General features: G+C 36.0%; 1 protein-coding gene across 5 annotated transcripts in view; it reads right to left on the bottom strand.

Annotated features, from left to right (window-relative positions):
* Positions 1-16,790, bottom strand: part of LOC150079142 (polyamine-transporting ATPase 13A3-like) — a 750,840-nt gene that overhangs the window by 275,867 nt on the left and 458,183 nt on the right. For all 5 annotated transcript variants that reach the window (XR_016547547.1, XR_016547548.1, XR_016547549.1 and 2 more), the window contains exon 15: positions 4,699-4,806. Coding sequence is in view for 2 of the 5 variants with exons in the window: in XM_090383358.1 (XP_090239484.1) it covers positions 4,699-4,806 (108 nt within the window). In the remaining 3 variants the exon portion in view is untranslated. The remainder of the gene's footprint in view (positions 1-4,698; positions 4,807-16,790) is intronic.

Below are 16,790 nucleotides of genomic sequence, written 5' to 3'. Positions count from 1 at the left end.
CAGTACTACACGCAAGGTAGTGGAGAATTAAAAAGACCTGGGGGTGATTGTGCAGTGAGATATGAAGTTTTCTAAGCAGTGCACTGCAAGAGTAGCTCATGAAGTCTTGTCAATGATATATAGGAATTTTTGCTAGCAGGTATAATGAGATGATTATCCCTTTCCATAAGGCAAAGATCAGGCCACACTTTGAGTACTGCATACAGGTCTGGAGACCTCATTTTAGGAAGGATGTAGAGCTGCTGGAATGAATACAGAGAAGGGCAACAAGATTGGTGAGTGGAAGAAAGGGTTGCTCTTACCAAGAAGACTAGGCACCTGCGAGGTGATCTGATTGAGGTGTATAAGGCTTTGAATGGTTTGAGCAAGCTCAATGCTGATGGGATTCTTCCTCTTGCTCAAATTATGCACTGGAGGGGGCATAAATTCAAATTGAGGAAAGAAAGTTGTAGAATAGATGTGCAGAAATTTGCCTTTAGCCAGCATGTGGTTGATTTTTAGAACAGACTTCCATCTGTCAGTGTGGAAGTCGACAGCCTATATAAATTTAAGGCAGAACTATACAAACGTTTAGAGTGAATGGATGGGTGAAATGGGAAGGGTTTTTTTTTGCTGATGCCATATAAGCTTTCTTTCTTGCATCATATGCCTCTACTAATGCTAACAGATTATTATAAAGTAAGATATTTACTAAGGTCTTATCATCACTCTGAATGGGTGAGTCACTGCCACTGATTACCTTGATATTCTGAGTAACCAGGTTCCTCCCATGGTGTGAACATTGTTTCACACAAATGATGCCATGTTTAAAGATGATAATGCTCCAATACACACAGCCAGATATGCCCAAGCTTGGTTTGAGGAGCATGAAACTGAGGCTGGGCATCTCCCATGGCCTAGACAATTTTCAGACTTAAACCTTATTGAGCCACTTGTGGCAGTGGCGTAACTAGAGCAAATTGGCCCCCAGTGCTAACACAGGTCATGGGCCCTGCCCTTCCGTGTTAACCCAACCCCAAAAAATGAAAAGCAAAAAAAAAAAAAAAAAAAAAATCAACATATTATCCATTTACTTACGTTTTACTTTATTATTATGTTTTTTATTAATGGTATTAACGAAGCGAGAATAAAAATTGAAATTGGTATATTGATAATAATAATTATATATTTAATAATAATCACAACATTAATACAATACAGTACACTAAATGCTTCTAAATGTAAGGATATGCATTTAAATGCAAAAATCAAATGATATTTAAAAAAATAGATTTAAATAGCAAGTATGCAAAAATTAAAAAAATTTTATTAACACATTATATAAGCCAAAACAAATTACCGTATATTCTTACATAAGTTGACTTCTATTTTTTGCTTTGAAAATCTGTATTTAGAACTTCTTTCGGCAAGCTTTCATATTAGCAAAATCATCAGTTAGCTGAGACACATCCATATTTTCTGCCTTTTCTGCTTCTATTCTTAAAAGGGTTAAGCCAGACAGTCGTTCTTGACTCACGGCATTTCTTAAATAATTTTTTATTAACTACAGTTTGAAAATGATCATACTGTTCTTTCCACGGTTAACAGAATTGTCAAAAAAAAAATAATAATAGTAATGAACACACTTGAGTGTAACTCGTGCTCATATCATAATACTGCACCAACGCAAGTTCAACCAATTCTTTTATTGTGCTAATTTTCTCTATTTCCCTTTGGAGTGTTTTGACAAAAAGTAATAACTGAGGAGATAAGGATTGGATAAATCATTCGATACTGATTCTATATGCAAGATGTGTTTTGCACAATTTCTTTGTCTGTCATATTCAGTAATATTTTCTGTGTTAAAAATTAAAATAAGTCGACAATAGTTTTCGAACCCTTGAATTTGTGTTTTAATACAAACGTCAATTATTCTATAAAAGACATTTACCTGGAAATAATTCTATAAATTTTCAAATCAGTGATCTACAAGTTCGTTGTAAAATCTATTATTCATTTTCTTTCATTTTTAATTCAGTTCGAGTACCACATTTTTTTATGACAACAGTTGCTTCCTTCAAAATAATTTTGAATTTATTTCGTAGTTGTTTTACAGCAACAAAAGACATTTCTAAATGTGTTGCTGCCTGAACAATATCTAAATCCTTTCTTTGCAGAAATTTTGATGCCAAATCTATATTCAAAAGAACCTTTTCCATTATTACAGTAATAACAACAAATTCAAAATTTTCCATATTTTTTAAATTCTGATTGCTTCTATTTCTGTTTTGTCATCTTTTTTTGTAGTATCCAAAATGATTTTGGTTAAAACTTTCTGAATATCTGTATACCATTGTTTTATTGCTATTAATGACAAAAGATGACCAATTAACCAGTAGGGTTTAGCTTTTTTAAAGCAACATCTGATTCAGCACAATATGAAGACAGCAAGACCAATGATTGATGCTATGTCTAAAAATCACATAGCTGCTTTCTACAACTGTAAAATACATCTGACATACCATTAATGGCATCATTCATCACTAAGTTGATGTTAATGAGCTGCACAATGAACATATAATGGATTTGGTTCCATTTCTTTTATGCTGGCTTGAACCTCTGGAATAAACTGCACTCGTAGCGTTAACCCCATCATATCTTTGGCCCCGATATTTAGAAAGATCCAAATCATTTGATTGCAGTGTGTTGCAAATAGTTGTTGTTATACCTGCAGCAGTTTGATTGGTTAGATGAACGAAGCCAAGAAAAGACTCCTCGATTTTAATCCTGTAGGTTTACTTCCAGTATTGCTGCTGGTTTTTTTTTTAAATGTCCTGGGTTGCATCTAATATGACAGAAAAGAAAAGAGTCTTATATTTCCATTATTAATTGTTTTTTAAATGAAAATTCAAATATTCTATCAACTCATTTTGTATTTTAGGACAGATATTTTTCAGTGCCAAATGGCTAATTTAACACTTGGCTAAAAAAATTTACATCAGACAAAGTTCATTGTATGTAGCTTTCAAACTCTCTCGATGGCCTCAAAATGTGATTGAAATTTTTGATAATTTTAGAGTTATTTTGACAAGCCACTCCAAAACTTTCTGCTAAAAATTACAATTCTTGTTGTAAATTCTTGTCTACATTTTTATCCAAAAATTTGATTGCCATCCATAATTCCTTAAGATAACAAGCCTATGTATGCGACGAACTTGCTTCATGGTGTTTAATTTTATTGAATAAATTGTGCCGATCCTTTATTCCTTGTATCCATCCAGAATTCTGCTTACTTCATGAGAATATCCAACAGGGTTCGCAGTACACTGCATCCAATTTTGGAGAATAACACAACCAAAATCTGTTCATTTTAAGATTGACCGGATTTGTATATTGTTTTGTAATACCTTTCTGAAAACAACCTGTTACTGTGTTTTTTTAGGAATGAGGGTTAGGTCTACAAGGTCCATGATGTAAGATAAATCTCTTCATATCCATTATGTCTGGACCCATATCACTTGGTTATTGTTCACAAACTAAACTTTCTAATAGTTCTAGTTCATTAGTGTTCATTTGGAATTTTTACATCTATATCTGTAGTTTGTGCTGGAAAAGATGATCCTGTTGCGGATACTGAACCTTACATTGATGCTATTGTTTCCGTTGGTGTAGTAATAGAAGAGCTCGCGTTTCTCCTGGGGAAGAAAGAAGACAACTTTTGAATTTTTTTCAAATTAATTATTTTTCTAGTGCTTCTGCAGACTCTTTTTCTTTTAGCATAGTTGCTTGGTGTGCTTGTATTCTTTTTTTCTATTCTAAAAAGAAATTATAAGGTGACAGTCAAATTAGTAAAATATTCCTACATCTTTTTTTTTTTAACTTACTTATTATAAAATAAAAACTTTATAAAATAACTGCACTTTATGCTTGATCACTGAGCACTAAACGAACTATATTGTTTCACAGAGCCATAGCCACTGTTGCCATTTGAGATTTGTAAATCACACTAAATGATCTTCAAAAAGGAGCTAAAATTATAATAAATGGCACTACATAAAGCTCAAAACGGTTGATAAGAATGTGTTACATTTAATTAAAAAAATTGGTTGTTTATTAATGAAATTTGTTAATTGTCTTGAGAAATGAATCTATCTTCCAAATTTCACAGGACTATTTCAAGCCCGGGGCCCCAATGCAGCTGCATTGGCATAGTTATGCCATTGCACTGTGCATATTTGGAGAGGGAAGTGAGAAGCAGATTTCCTCCACCTTCATTACTCAAGGAGCTTGAAACATTCCTCCATGAAGAATGGTCCAGTGTCTTCTTAAGACAGTTCAAGATTTATTTGAATCCATTCCCATAAAATACAAGATGTTTTAAAAGGAAAGGGTACCCCAACACCATATTAGTGCATACTTGTAACTCTTATCACAGATGTCAAATATATATTTTAATGGATCTAATATCTGCCTATATAAATCTTTGGGATATGATGTACCTATTCAAAGGCTTTGTATAAAGGAACCAGAATACCTATGATATATAAATTATCTCCTTAAGCAAAGTAAAGTTAAATTTCAAGCAAAAATATAAATTAATCCCATGAATATTTCTTTAAACACATCTGTATTTTTTAAAATTCAACTTAAAATTCAAATTAATATTAACATTCAGTTTTACTAAATCCAAGACTGTTTTGTACAGGCGTAATTACTAACCTCCATATCAACATCTTCAATCTTTGGGTTTACACGTTTAGGATGAACAATAGTTGGAGTAATAATATCATACTTTGTGGTGTCATCAACCTCAGGCTCTTCTAGCTCCTAAAAAATAAAATAATAAAATAATGATATAATATAATCATTGACCTTCAAAATTATAAAATAGCTAATGTTATTTTGACTTTTCAAAATTGTAAAAAGTACGGCTTTCTTGTCCTCATATTTCTCTGGGTGGCAAAATTTAAAAATAACTCCATTTATATTCCATTACAGCCCCAAGGTACTTTTCAATTTCATTATAACTACTTTTCTGTAGCCAATAAAGCAGCATAACAGTTACACAACAGCATGACTTGCCCTTGACATGGGCTGTGCATAATTTGTGACAACATATATAGATTCAATCTTGAATGTGCATAACAGTATCTGTTTGCATACATTATTCTAGAACTACAACTAGTTGTCTAGTCAATGCAATGCTCAAACAAGAATCAACTGTGCTTTCACCACAAGGTACTGTATTGAGCTACTTTTAAATAAATAGTTATCTGGCATTTATTTGAAAGACCATGCACTGCTATGACAGCCTGTTTAAGATGGCTATCTGAAATAGAAAATGTCAAACTATAATAATCTCACAATATAGCTACTAAGACAGCCTGTTTAAGATGGCTATCTGAAATAGAAAATGTCAAACTATAATAATCTCACAATATAGCTACTATGACAGCCTGTGTCAGGACTTATCATTTCTTACATCAGTGAGCAGATGGCTTCTAGTAGCAATTTCATGATAGCATATGGTTATGATGCTATATTTCAACTGCCAAGCAGCAAATGAAGTTAGCATTTTGAAATTATTAGAGTAAATGCCTTTTCAAAATTTCATGAAGCAGGAGCAGTTTTTTCTCCTCTGTGTTTTTTGGCTGGCAGGATTTAAACTGTCCAGTAAATGAAAGTCTTAATGTTCACAGCAGACAATTTGTGGTGAACTCTACCTTCATCTCTTGCCCTGGTATTCAATTGTTTTTAAACAAATGGTACTGTCAAGGTTAATCTGTCATTTATTTAAATGATTAGAAACTACTATGAATATTCCTATGTTAAGATGGAAGCTTGGAAACTACGGCATCAAAGTGGATTGGACCTTTTCATATAGTGGAACAGCAGCAAAACAAATATAATATTATTGGGGTCTTTCATGTGGTGAAGAATAATTCCAGGGCAATTAATAACCTTCAAATAGCCCTGGCTATTTGAAAATGTCAAGACTTACTGGTCCCTGAAGTGACCTCCAATTGACAATTCCAATGGATGGAGTGAAAGAAAGTCCTACTTTTCATGATTTTGAAAAGCCCAAAACAGTATATTAGCTAATTTTTTAATTATGAAATTACAACTTCATCTATTACATAGCTGGCCAACTGTTATCTGATAATCCTGAACTAGACTGTCAAAGCAATGTCTCATCTTCTGATAGTGCAATTCAGTACCAAAGAACTCATTGTGAGGAAAAACGTTTTCTGTTATGAGTATTAAGACCATTATATTTACTGTACAGTTTAAATCCACTAATTTTCACAATTATCATTAATCTGGTAGGATCACAATTATCATTAATTATCAATAATCTGGTAGGATCACAATTATCATTAATTATCAATAATCTGGTAGGATCACAATTATCATTAATTATCAATAATCTGGTAGGATCACAATTATCATTAATTATCAATAATCTGGTAGGATCACAATTATCATTAATTATCAATAATCTGGTAGGACTGTTTATTTTATGACTTTGCATTAAAAAATGCTTAATCAAAAGAGTTTCAAAATGCTTATATTTGTCTTTAGATTCTATCTGATTATACTGCCAAAATAAATACTTCCTCATTAAAATTATGGAAAATATATAAATATTGAAAATATATAAATATTGAAAATATGATCTCATATTATGGATAGGCAATATTAATAGTCAGAAAGACAACTTTTTGTTATGGCATTATTATATTTTTATGCTACTGCAGGTTTTTAGTTTAAATTCATTTTACTGGACCAATAATTCCATATTTCACATTAGCATTAGTAGAGGCATATGATGCAAGAAAGAAAGCTTATGCAGCATCAGCCAAAAAAAAAAAAAAAACTTCCATTTCACCCCTCCGTTTGTTCGAAATACCTGTCCAGCTGAGCCTTAAATTTATTTAGGCTATCAACTTCCACAACAAGGGATGGAAGTCTGTTCCACCAACCAGCTACCCGCTGGCTAAAGGCAAATTTCCGCACATCTATCCTACATCTGTCTTTCCTCAATTTGAATTTATGCCCTCGCAAATCGCCTGCGAGGGCATAAATTCAAATTGAGGAAAGACAGTTGTAGGATAGATGTGCAGGAGTTTGCCTTTAGCCAGCAGGTGGTTGATTGCTGGAACAAACTTCCATCTGTCGTTGTAGAAGTTGATAACTCAAACAGATTCAAGGCAGAAATAGACAAACATTTGGAGCAGGTGGATGAGTGAAATGAGAAGAGGGGGGGGTGAGTGTTTTTTTTTTGGCTGATGCTATATAAGCTTGCTTTCTTGCATTATGTGCCCTTTCTAATGCTAAATGCTAATTACTCACAAGGGGACATAAATTCAAATTGAGGAAAGACGGTTGGAGAATAGATGTGCAGAATTTTGTCTTCAGCCAGCGGGTGGTTGATTGCTTTAACAAACTTCCATCTGTGGTTGTGGAAGTTGATAGCTTAAAATAAATTCAAGGAGGAACTGGAAAAACGTTGAGAGGGAATGGATGTGCCAAATGGGAAAGGGGGTATTTCTTTTTTTTGGGGATGATGCTACATAAGCTTGCTTTCTTGCATCACATGCCTCTACTACTACTACTTACATTTTGCTGGATTAAAACATAGCTGCCATTTTATCACCATCCCTGAAGTCTATCTAGGTCACTCTGAAGAAGCTCTGCTTGGTGGTGATCATTAAGTACTCTACCAATCTTTCCATCATCTGCAAATTTAGACATCAATTCCCCTATCCCTTTATCAATGTCATTTATGAAATTCAACAACAAAAGTTGTTCTAATACTGATCAGTGGGAACCCCACTCCTTACATTAACCCAATCTGAGGAATAACTATTTATCACAATCCTCTGCCTCCTGCCCCATAGCCATCCAGCTATTCATCTAAGGATTTTCCCTGTGATTCCAACCTGTTCCAGCTTATAAAGTAACCGCTCATATGGGACTGAGTCAAATGCTTTGCTGAAATCCAAATGAACAATGTCGAAATTATTCCCTAAATCCAGCTCATGAGTGATCCTGTCAAAATAGCTAACTAGATTAGTTAGATATCATTTTCCTTTTAAAAAACCATGCTGAGATTTCCTCAGAATTCCATTTCTATCTAAATGAACCTGAATTCCACCCTTGATCATTGCCTCCATGATTTTCCCTACTACTGAAGTTAGACTGACCGGTCGGTAATTTCCCACTTCACCCTTATAACCGCCCTTACGTATTGGAGATACACTGGCACTTTTCCAATCCAATGGAATCACTCCTGAGTCCAGGATGCACTCATAAATAGCCTCAATGTGCTCACTTATCACCATTAAAATTATAGGGTATATGCCATCAACCCCAGAAGCCTTACTTGCCTGTAGTCTTGAAAGTTTTTTTATTAAATACTCTTGAAATTTCAATACCATTAATTACATATTTTTCAACTTCACTTCCATAATTTCTCTTTGGCATAAAGGGTTTTTCTTCTGTAAATATCGATGCAAAGTAAGTGTTGAGTTAATCTGCAACATCTGGGGTATCTATCACATCCATTATATAAGGGTCCTATTTTATTTGTTTTTCTCTTCTTTGCATTTATATATGTGAAGAATTCCTTATCCCCCACTCTTTGCTCTTTTTTCAGCGATTTCTCATAATCTGCCTTTGTCAGCCTAACCTTTTCTGTGGCACTATTACAGATTACCTAGCTGTTATAAGCTTCAGTACTTTTTATTGCTCTGTAACTTTTCCATGCCAGCTTTTTCTGCTCAAGTAATCTGGCAACCTCATTATTTATCCAACTTGGAATCCTCCTCGTGGAGTATTTTTTTTAATGGTATATATGCATTCAAGGCTTCTGTGATTAATGTGTTAAAGATATACCGTAATTCAATTGCATTCTCTCTCTCTCTCTCTGTGATATATCTACCCAGTTAATAGAGGCCACCTTACGGCATCACAATTTCCTTTCCTGAAATTATAACCCATTCCTTTGCCTTTAACTAATGCTACCTCTCTCTCTCTTCACCATCCACTGTAGAACTCCTTGTTCATTTCCTGCTACTGGTTTCTGTACTGCCAGCCCTATTATGTCATCTGGTTCGTGGGTAATGATGAGGTTTAGAATATTCTTTACCCTGGTACTTTCCCTGACATGTTGGTACAAATAAAAATCATCTAGTTGATTTAAAAATTTTGTCCCCCATGTGGAGTTTCCTTCCCATTTGCTCCAATCAATTAGAGGCAAATTAAAATCACCCATAATAAGAGATTCACGCTTACTTGGCCATTCCATCTGCACAGAGGCTCTCATCATAATCTTCCCAATCATCTGGCCTGAAGATTACTGCCACTCTCATTATACCTTTGCTTCAACTACCTTTCACCATACAGATTCTATACTAGCATGCAAAAAGTCTGGATCCAGGAAAGCTTTTGTCATGCTCAGGCTGCTTTTGATAAGAAGCATGATCCCATCACCCCTTTTATCTGCCCTATCCTTCCTAAATACATTATACATACCATATTGAAACTGAAATTCATCATCCAGTATCTTTGGGGGGCACCACGTTTCTGTAAACCCTATCATGTCAGCGTTACTTTTCCTAACCAGCAGTTTGAATTCAATTATTTTATTAATGACTCGTCTGACATTATTGTATAAACAATTTAGACTTAGTGTTCTTGTATAGTTGACTACCCTGACACACCCTTAAAGTTATTTAAGCTTGTTTCCCTGGCATTAGCTACCCGCTCATTTAAAACGTTTCTGCCCTAGAACATCTTGCTAACATGTTCTGTTGCGGCAATAAACAAGAACTCTTGAGGTATGTGCAGGCATTATTTTGACCAATATTATTAGATAAACACATATCTATATTACCCTTGTCCTCCCAAATTAGCAGGGAAACTGCTAGTTTCGGAGGACAAGAAGTTCAAAAGACATTGAACTTCTTGATAGGGTTCAAAGATGAGCAACTCACATGTTGAGATCGGCAAAAGAGTGACCATATGAGGAAAGATGATTATGTGGGCTACAGAGCTTGGCAACCAGACATCTCAAAGGTGACCTGATTAAGGTTTATAAGGCTTTGAGAAGGGTTAGTAAAATTAATGAAGGTGGAATTTTTACTGTTATAGAGAATTCCAGAACTTGTAGGCATAAATAAAATTACAGGGGGAAAGAGGTTTAGATTAGATTCAACAGATTGTCAGATTTTACAGGGAGTAAAGAAAATATTATTATTCACATGGAGACTAATAGTGTTAAGCACACACGATCTGACGATTTGTTAGACAAATATAGGACCATGCTGAAGAAATGCTGCGAGTTAGGTCACATTGTCTGTGTGTCTGGGTGCCTACAAGTTCTGGAATTCTCTATAACAGTAAAAATTCCACCTTCATTAATTTTACTAACCCTTCTCAAAGCCTTATAAACCTCAATCAGATCACCTTTGAGATGCCTGGTTGCCAAGCTCTGTAGCCCACATAATCATCTTTCCTCATATGGTCGCTCTTTTGCCGATCTCAACATGTGAGTTGCTCATCTTTGAACCCTATCAAGAAGTTCAATGTCTTTTTTCAGATGAGGTCCCCATACTTGAACACAGTATTCCAAATGTAGTCTTACGTTGTCTTATACATTGGGATTATGACATCCCTATCTCTACAGGATAATGTTTGATAATTCACTGATAGGACACCATGGGCATTCCTGACTGTCTGTTTACACTGCTCAGAAAACTTCATATCTGTCCATGTTATAACTCCCAGATTCCTTTCTTTCTATATTGTTTTTAATTCATATCCACATCTGCAAATTTTGACATCACACCTTCTATCCCTTTGTCGATGCCATTTATGAAAATGAGAAACAACAGTGGTCCATGAACTGATCCTTGAAGGATCCCACTCTTGACTTTACACCAATCTGAAGAATATCCACTGATCATAAATCTCTGCCTTCTGCCCTGCAGCCACCCTTCAATCCATCTTAGAATCTTTCTGGTAATAGCAATATGTTCCAGCTTGTACAGTAACCTTTCATGAGAGACTGACTGAAATGCTTTGCTAAAATCTAAATAAACTATGTTGAAACTGTTCCATACATCCTGCTCATGAGTAACTGTGCTAAAGTAGTTTACTAGGTTAGTTAAACATATACTTTTCCCCATAACATATCCATGTATTGTCCTTCAGAATGCCATTTCTTTCTAAATGCCCTAGACTGCACTCTTAATCATTGCCTCTAAGATTTTCCCTACCACCGAAGTCAAGACTAATCGGTCTGTAGTTACTGACTTCACTCTTAGAACCACTTTTATGTATTGGTGATACATTGGCACCTCTCTAAACCAAAGATGCCCTCATAATTAACTTCAATGGTTCAATAAACTCCCTGGTGGCCTCCCTCAAAATTATGGGGTATATGCCATCAATTTCCAGGAGCCTTACTTGTCTTTATGTTCGGAAGTTTTTCTAATAACTAACCTTATCTGTGGTACTATTAGAAATCTACTTGTAGCTGTTGTAGGCTTCAGTACTTTTGATCACTCTGTAACTATCACATGCTATCCTTTTCTGATCTATTTCAGAGGCTGGCTCCACATTCATCCATTTCGGCATTCTCCTCATGCACGGTTGTAGGATAGATTGTGCAGAAGTTGGCCTTTAGCCAGCAGGTGGTTGATTGCTGAAACAAACTTTCATCTTTCATTGTAGAAGTTGACAGCTTAAATAGATTCAAGGCAGAACTTGACAAACATTTGGAGCAAGTGGATAGGTGAAATAAGGGTTTTTTTTTTTTTTGGCTGATGCTATATAAGCTTGCTTTCTTGCATCATGTGCCTTTGCTAATGCTAATGCACAATCACCAGCAATTTCAAAATCACTAATTTCATATGACAGCCTCTCTAGCATAGCCTCTTCTCAGCACGAAGGGTCATTCCTCAGCAAAGACAGATGTAAAGTACCTGTTCCATTCATTCTACAACATCACCTGGGTTGTCTAAGACTTTCTCACACCTTGTACACAATGGTCTAATTTGATTTGCTTCCCCCCCTTCCTTGTATTCACATCCATGAAAAATTCCTTGTCCCCATTCTTTCCTGTTAGCCAGTGCTTTCTCATGCACAGCCTTGACCTCTCTAACCTTATCTGTGGTACCATTACAAATCTACTTGTAGCTGTTGTAGGCTTCAGTACTTTTGATCACTCTGTAACTATCACATGCTATCTTTTTCTGCTCTATTTGAGAGGCTGGCTCCACATTCATCCATTTTGACATTCTCTTCATGCAATATTTTCTTAATGGATCTATGCATTCATGGTTTCTGTGATTTTTGCTTTAAAGATATTCCCTAATTCAAGTGTATTCACCCTCACGCTGCAACCTGCCTAATTAATAGATGCCACATAGTGCCTTACACTGTTAAAGTCCCCTCTTCTGAAATTAAAACCCATGCTTTACCTTTTAACTACTGCAACGTCTTTCTTCATCTTCCAATTGACAACTGCGTGATCACTACTTGCAAATGGTTCCCATATTTTAAGCTGTGATGTAATATAATTTGTGGGTAATTTGGGATAAAGAAATTCTCACTCCTATTATTATCTCTGATATGCTGGTACAAATAATGATCATCTGGTTTAATTAGAAAATTTTTTCCCCACGATGAGTTTCCCTTCTGCTTATTCCAGTCAATCTGGGGCAGATTAAAGTCACCCACAATAAGGCATTTGAACTTGCTTGCCCAATCCATCCGCATGTAAAGACTTGTCATAATCTTCACAAATTTCTTGTCTGTAGATTACTCCCACTCTCATTATACTTTGCTTACACTACAGTTTCACCATACTGAGTGGCACTATGATCAGTCTCGTGAGTGCAGCACATGAATAGTCCAAAATGATGGGTGTTGCAGATATACGTATCAAGCAAACAATGGTGATTGAATTTTTTACCAAGGAAAAAGTGACGCTTATCAAAATCCATATGCATCTCAAAAATGTTTATGGCGACGATACTGTAGATGTGAATACAGTTAGACATTGTGTAAGGCACTTTGAGTGGGGAAAGTGACGTTGACAAGCCCCACAATGTCCGGCCACTGACAACAGACAGCCATATCCCACGCTCATCAAAGAGGACCACCACATCGTTGCACAGTTTCCCAGGAAAACTGTGCAACGCAGTAGGTATAGGGAAACCTGCTGTGATAACCAACATAAAGGAAGTAGGCTACAACAAGGTTTGAGCCCAGTGGGTCCCGAAAATGTTGACACAAGAACAAAGAAACCAGGAAAGTCATCTCTATCAGAACTTCTGCAGCACTATGACAGTGAAGGAGAGGGTTTTCTTTCATGCATAGTCACAAGTGGCGAAACCTGGGTCCACCATTATGACTCTGAAATGAAGAGACAGTCGGAGTGGCACCATCAAAATTTACCATGCAAGGAGTTCAAAATACAGATTTCTGTTGGTAAAATCCTGGCACCAGTGGTTTTGGGACAAAGATTGGGGGGGTGTCTTGCTTGTGGACTTCTTGGAGCACAGCACCATAATCAACTCAGACTGATATATGGAAACGTTGAAAGCCCACATCCGTAGAGTTCGACTAGACAAAAACCTTAACAAGGTTCTTCTCCGTGACAATGCACAACCCCATACCAGTCTTTGCACAATGGAGGGTATTGCAAACCTGGGGTGTACTGTTCTTCCTCATCCCTCTCATAGCCCAGATTTTGCACCTTCCAACTATCACCTCTTCAGCCTGCTGAAGGATGCACTCCGTAGAACCCATTTTGCAGACATCCTACTCAAGCACAGTGTTCGCAAAGTCCTATGAAGCAAGAGTAAGGACATTTACAGGATTTGAATAAAGCATTTGACTCAGAGATGGCAGAAGCGCATAGAAAATGGTGACTTGGTGGAAAAATAAAAATTTTTTTATTAATGATTGAGGATTAATTGATGTAAAAGGCATAGTTGTAGGAATTAAATTTCCAGAGGAAAAAAATAGGAGGCATTACCTGGGTGGTACCACCTTTCTGTTAGCCCTATTATGTCAGAATTAGTTATGCTAACGAGGAGTTCAAATTCAGCCATTTTATTGACAACACCTGACAATATAGTAGATAGAGTTAAAGACTAAGTATTCTTCTAAAGTTAACTACCCAAACACACCCCTTGAAGTTATTTAGGCTTATTTCCCTATCTTTCTCAGCCCACTCATTTGAAATGTTGCTACCCTCATTACATCTTGCCAACATCGGTTGTTGAGGCAACAAACAAGAATTCTTGAGGTGAGTGGAAGCATTATTTTGACCCATATCATCAGATAAACGTGGATCTATATTACTCTTCTCCACCCAACTAGCAGTTTCCCTGAACTCTTAAGGTATCCTCAATGATAATTGAAAAAATCCTTGCACCACCTTTGTTTAAATGAATATCATCTCTACAAGATAGATTCCTTCTAACTACAAGTGGGGGGGTCACACTGATAAAATCAGACCCCCTCAAAAGTCTTGTCTTGCATATTCCCTCAAGTCTTCAGTTAATCCACTGTGTGCAAGCAAGCAGTTATAGTGATAGACTCAAGTGAAGTTACAGAGTACATAAAACTAATAGACACATGATATATCTTCATAATTATTACAATAACATATTTATATTAGCATTAGTAGAGGCATATGATGCAAGAAAGCAAATTTATACAGCATCAGCCAAAAAAAAAAAAAAAAAAAAACCCTTCTCATTTCATGCATCCATTCACTTCAAAAGTTTATATAGTTCTGCCTTAAATTGTCAACTTCCACGACAGATGGAAGTCTGTTCCAGCAAAGAACCACACACTGGCTAAAGGCAAATTTCTGCACATCTATTCTACAACTTTCTTTCCTCAATTTGAATTTATGCCCCCCTCAGGTGCATAATCTGAGCAAGAGGAAGGATCCCATCAGCATTGAGCTTGCTCAAACCATTCAAAGCCTTATACACCTCAATCATATCACCCCAAAGATGCCTAGTCTCCAAACACTGCAATTTGCAGACCTTAACCCTTTATATGCATGAAGCTGCATAAAATGTGGCACACAATCCAGAATTATTTAAAATCCAGCACATTTTCCAAAGAAAAAAAAAAAAAATAAATATTTTAATTCAGAAATATTAAGCAATATCACACTTAACTTTGTGAATCCATGCAAAAAAGGGTGATACTTCACTCTTAGTTTTATTCTGGAAACTTCATATTGTAGTGCAAAATGCTCTTTCAAATTACACCCATATGGCAGGGTCATATGGATATAATTTTCATCCAATATTTGCATGAGTAGCAGCCAGTTTGATTTCATATTAGAACAGATGAGAAAGTCGTCACACAACCAAGGTAATACAGCTCAAACTGTGACAATTTATGATTATAACAGTGATCTTTTGTTATTAGTATGTGAGAAACTGACTGGATTTCTACAGTACATCATTAAAATGAAAATGTGATGATTTTAATGCAAGACTGTACACCTGGTGAACAGCAACCTTAAAATAACTTACATAATAGTGGAGGTCAAATTAAAAATAGTAGAGGAAGCAAAGTATTTGGATATTACATGATAGGGGTGGGCATTCGGTTCTCCATGCAGTGCACGCAGGTGATAAAGGAGGGCCTTATCACCCTTATCAATGTGGCTTTCAAAATTTGTTAGGCATATTTTGCACATGAGGCTTCAACTAAAAGATCTCCAGATCTTAAACTTTTTGCAGATTTTGGGGATCATGCCAACCCTTCTAATCCTTTCAAGATGAAGAGTGGCATTTTCCCAATTGCCTACTCTATAGTAGAATGGAGAATGAGAAAAAGTGATGTCACTGATGGCATATCTTCAGTTCTGGCTCTTTTGGCAGATGTAATTGTCAATCTCATCTAATCTGTTATGTACAGGCCTTGCTGGAGCCTCAGAAGAAGTGAGATTTAAATTACTCATAAGAGTAAAGAAACGTTTCTGATGCTCTAAGTACCTAATCCATCACAGAGCCCTACAAGGGGATACCCACTCATGAACTAGCAGGTGCTATTTACATAAACGGGAAGCCAAGTTCACTTAGAGAATCGTACCCACATTTCCAATAAATCTTGACTCCACCACAGGCCCAAAGGGAAGGGAGACCTACTGGAATGCTGATGACCCTAGCAGTAACAGTCACCTGCTGATTGATGCCACTCAGGCTGAGCCGGTACCTCTTGTTTTGCTGAAACAGAGACCAAAGTGGTGTACTAAGGCTTGGTCCCTCATTCACCTGGATACCAGCGATGTCCCCTCACCAAGTATAGGTTCCCGGTTGAGGGGAATTTTTGATAAAGTAGTACTTTATTTTCTCTCTTGGAGTAATTCAGAGTTGTTTTTTTTTTTGGCTGGTGCAGCATAAGTCTCAGGCTTCCTTGCACCATATGGCTAATAATAATAATAATGTATTACTTAAAGAAGTACTACATTATAAAGAAGAACAAGAACTACATTATAAAGTAGTACTTTATAATGTAAAGTACTTAAGTACATACTAAAGTACTACATTATAATATAGTATTAGAGAACACATTCTGGATAGTAAATACTACAAAAAAAATTAACCACTGAATAATATAGAGGCTCTTTCAATTGAATTAATTTTTTCATATTGAGGATATGATGATTTTGATTCAGTCGCAACTGTTGAAAGAGTTCACATATACATTAACCCCAGGGGCTCACATCTGGTGAGTATGGGTTTGGCACACCCAGAGTTCTGAGC

The sequence above is a fragment of the Mastigoproctus giganteus genome, chromosome 10 (genome assembly GCF_048544385.1).
Source record: "Mastigoproctus giganteus isolate SK-2022 chromosome 10, ASM4854438v1, whole genome shotgun sequence".
Lineage (NCBI taxonomy): Eukaryota > Metazoa > Arthropoda > Arachnida > Uropygi > Thelyphonidae > Mastigoproctus > Mastigoproctus giganteus.
The sequence above is the reverse complement of the archived record's forward strand: the minus strand, read 5'-3'. Positions and strand labels throughout refer to the sequence as shown.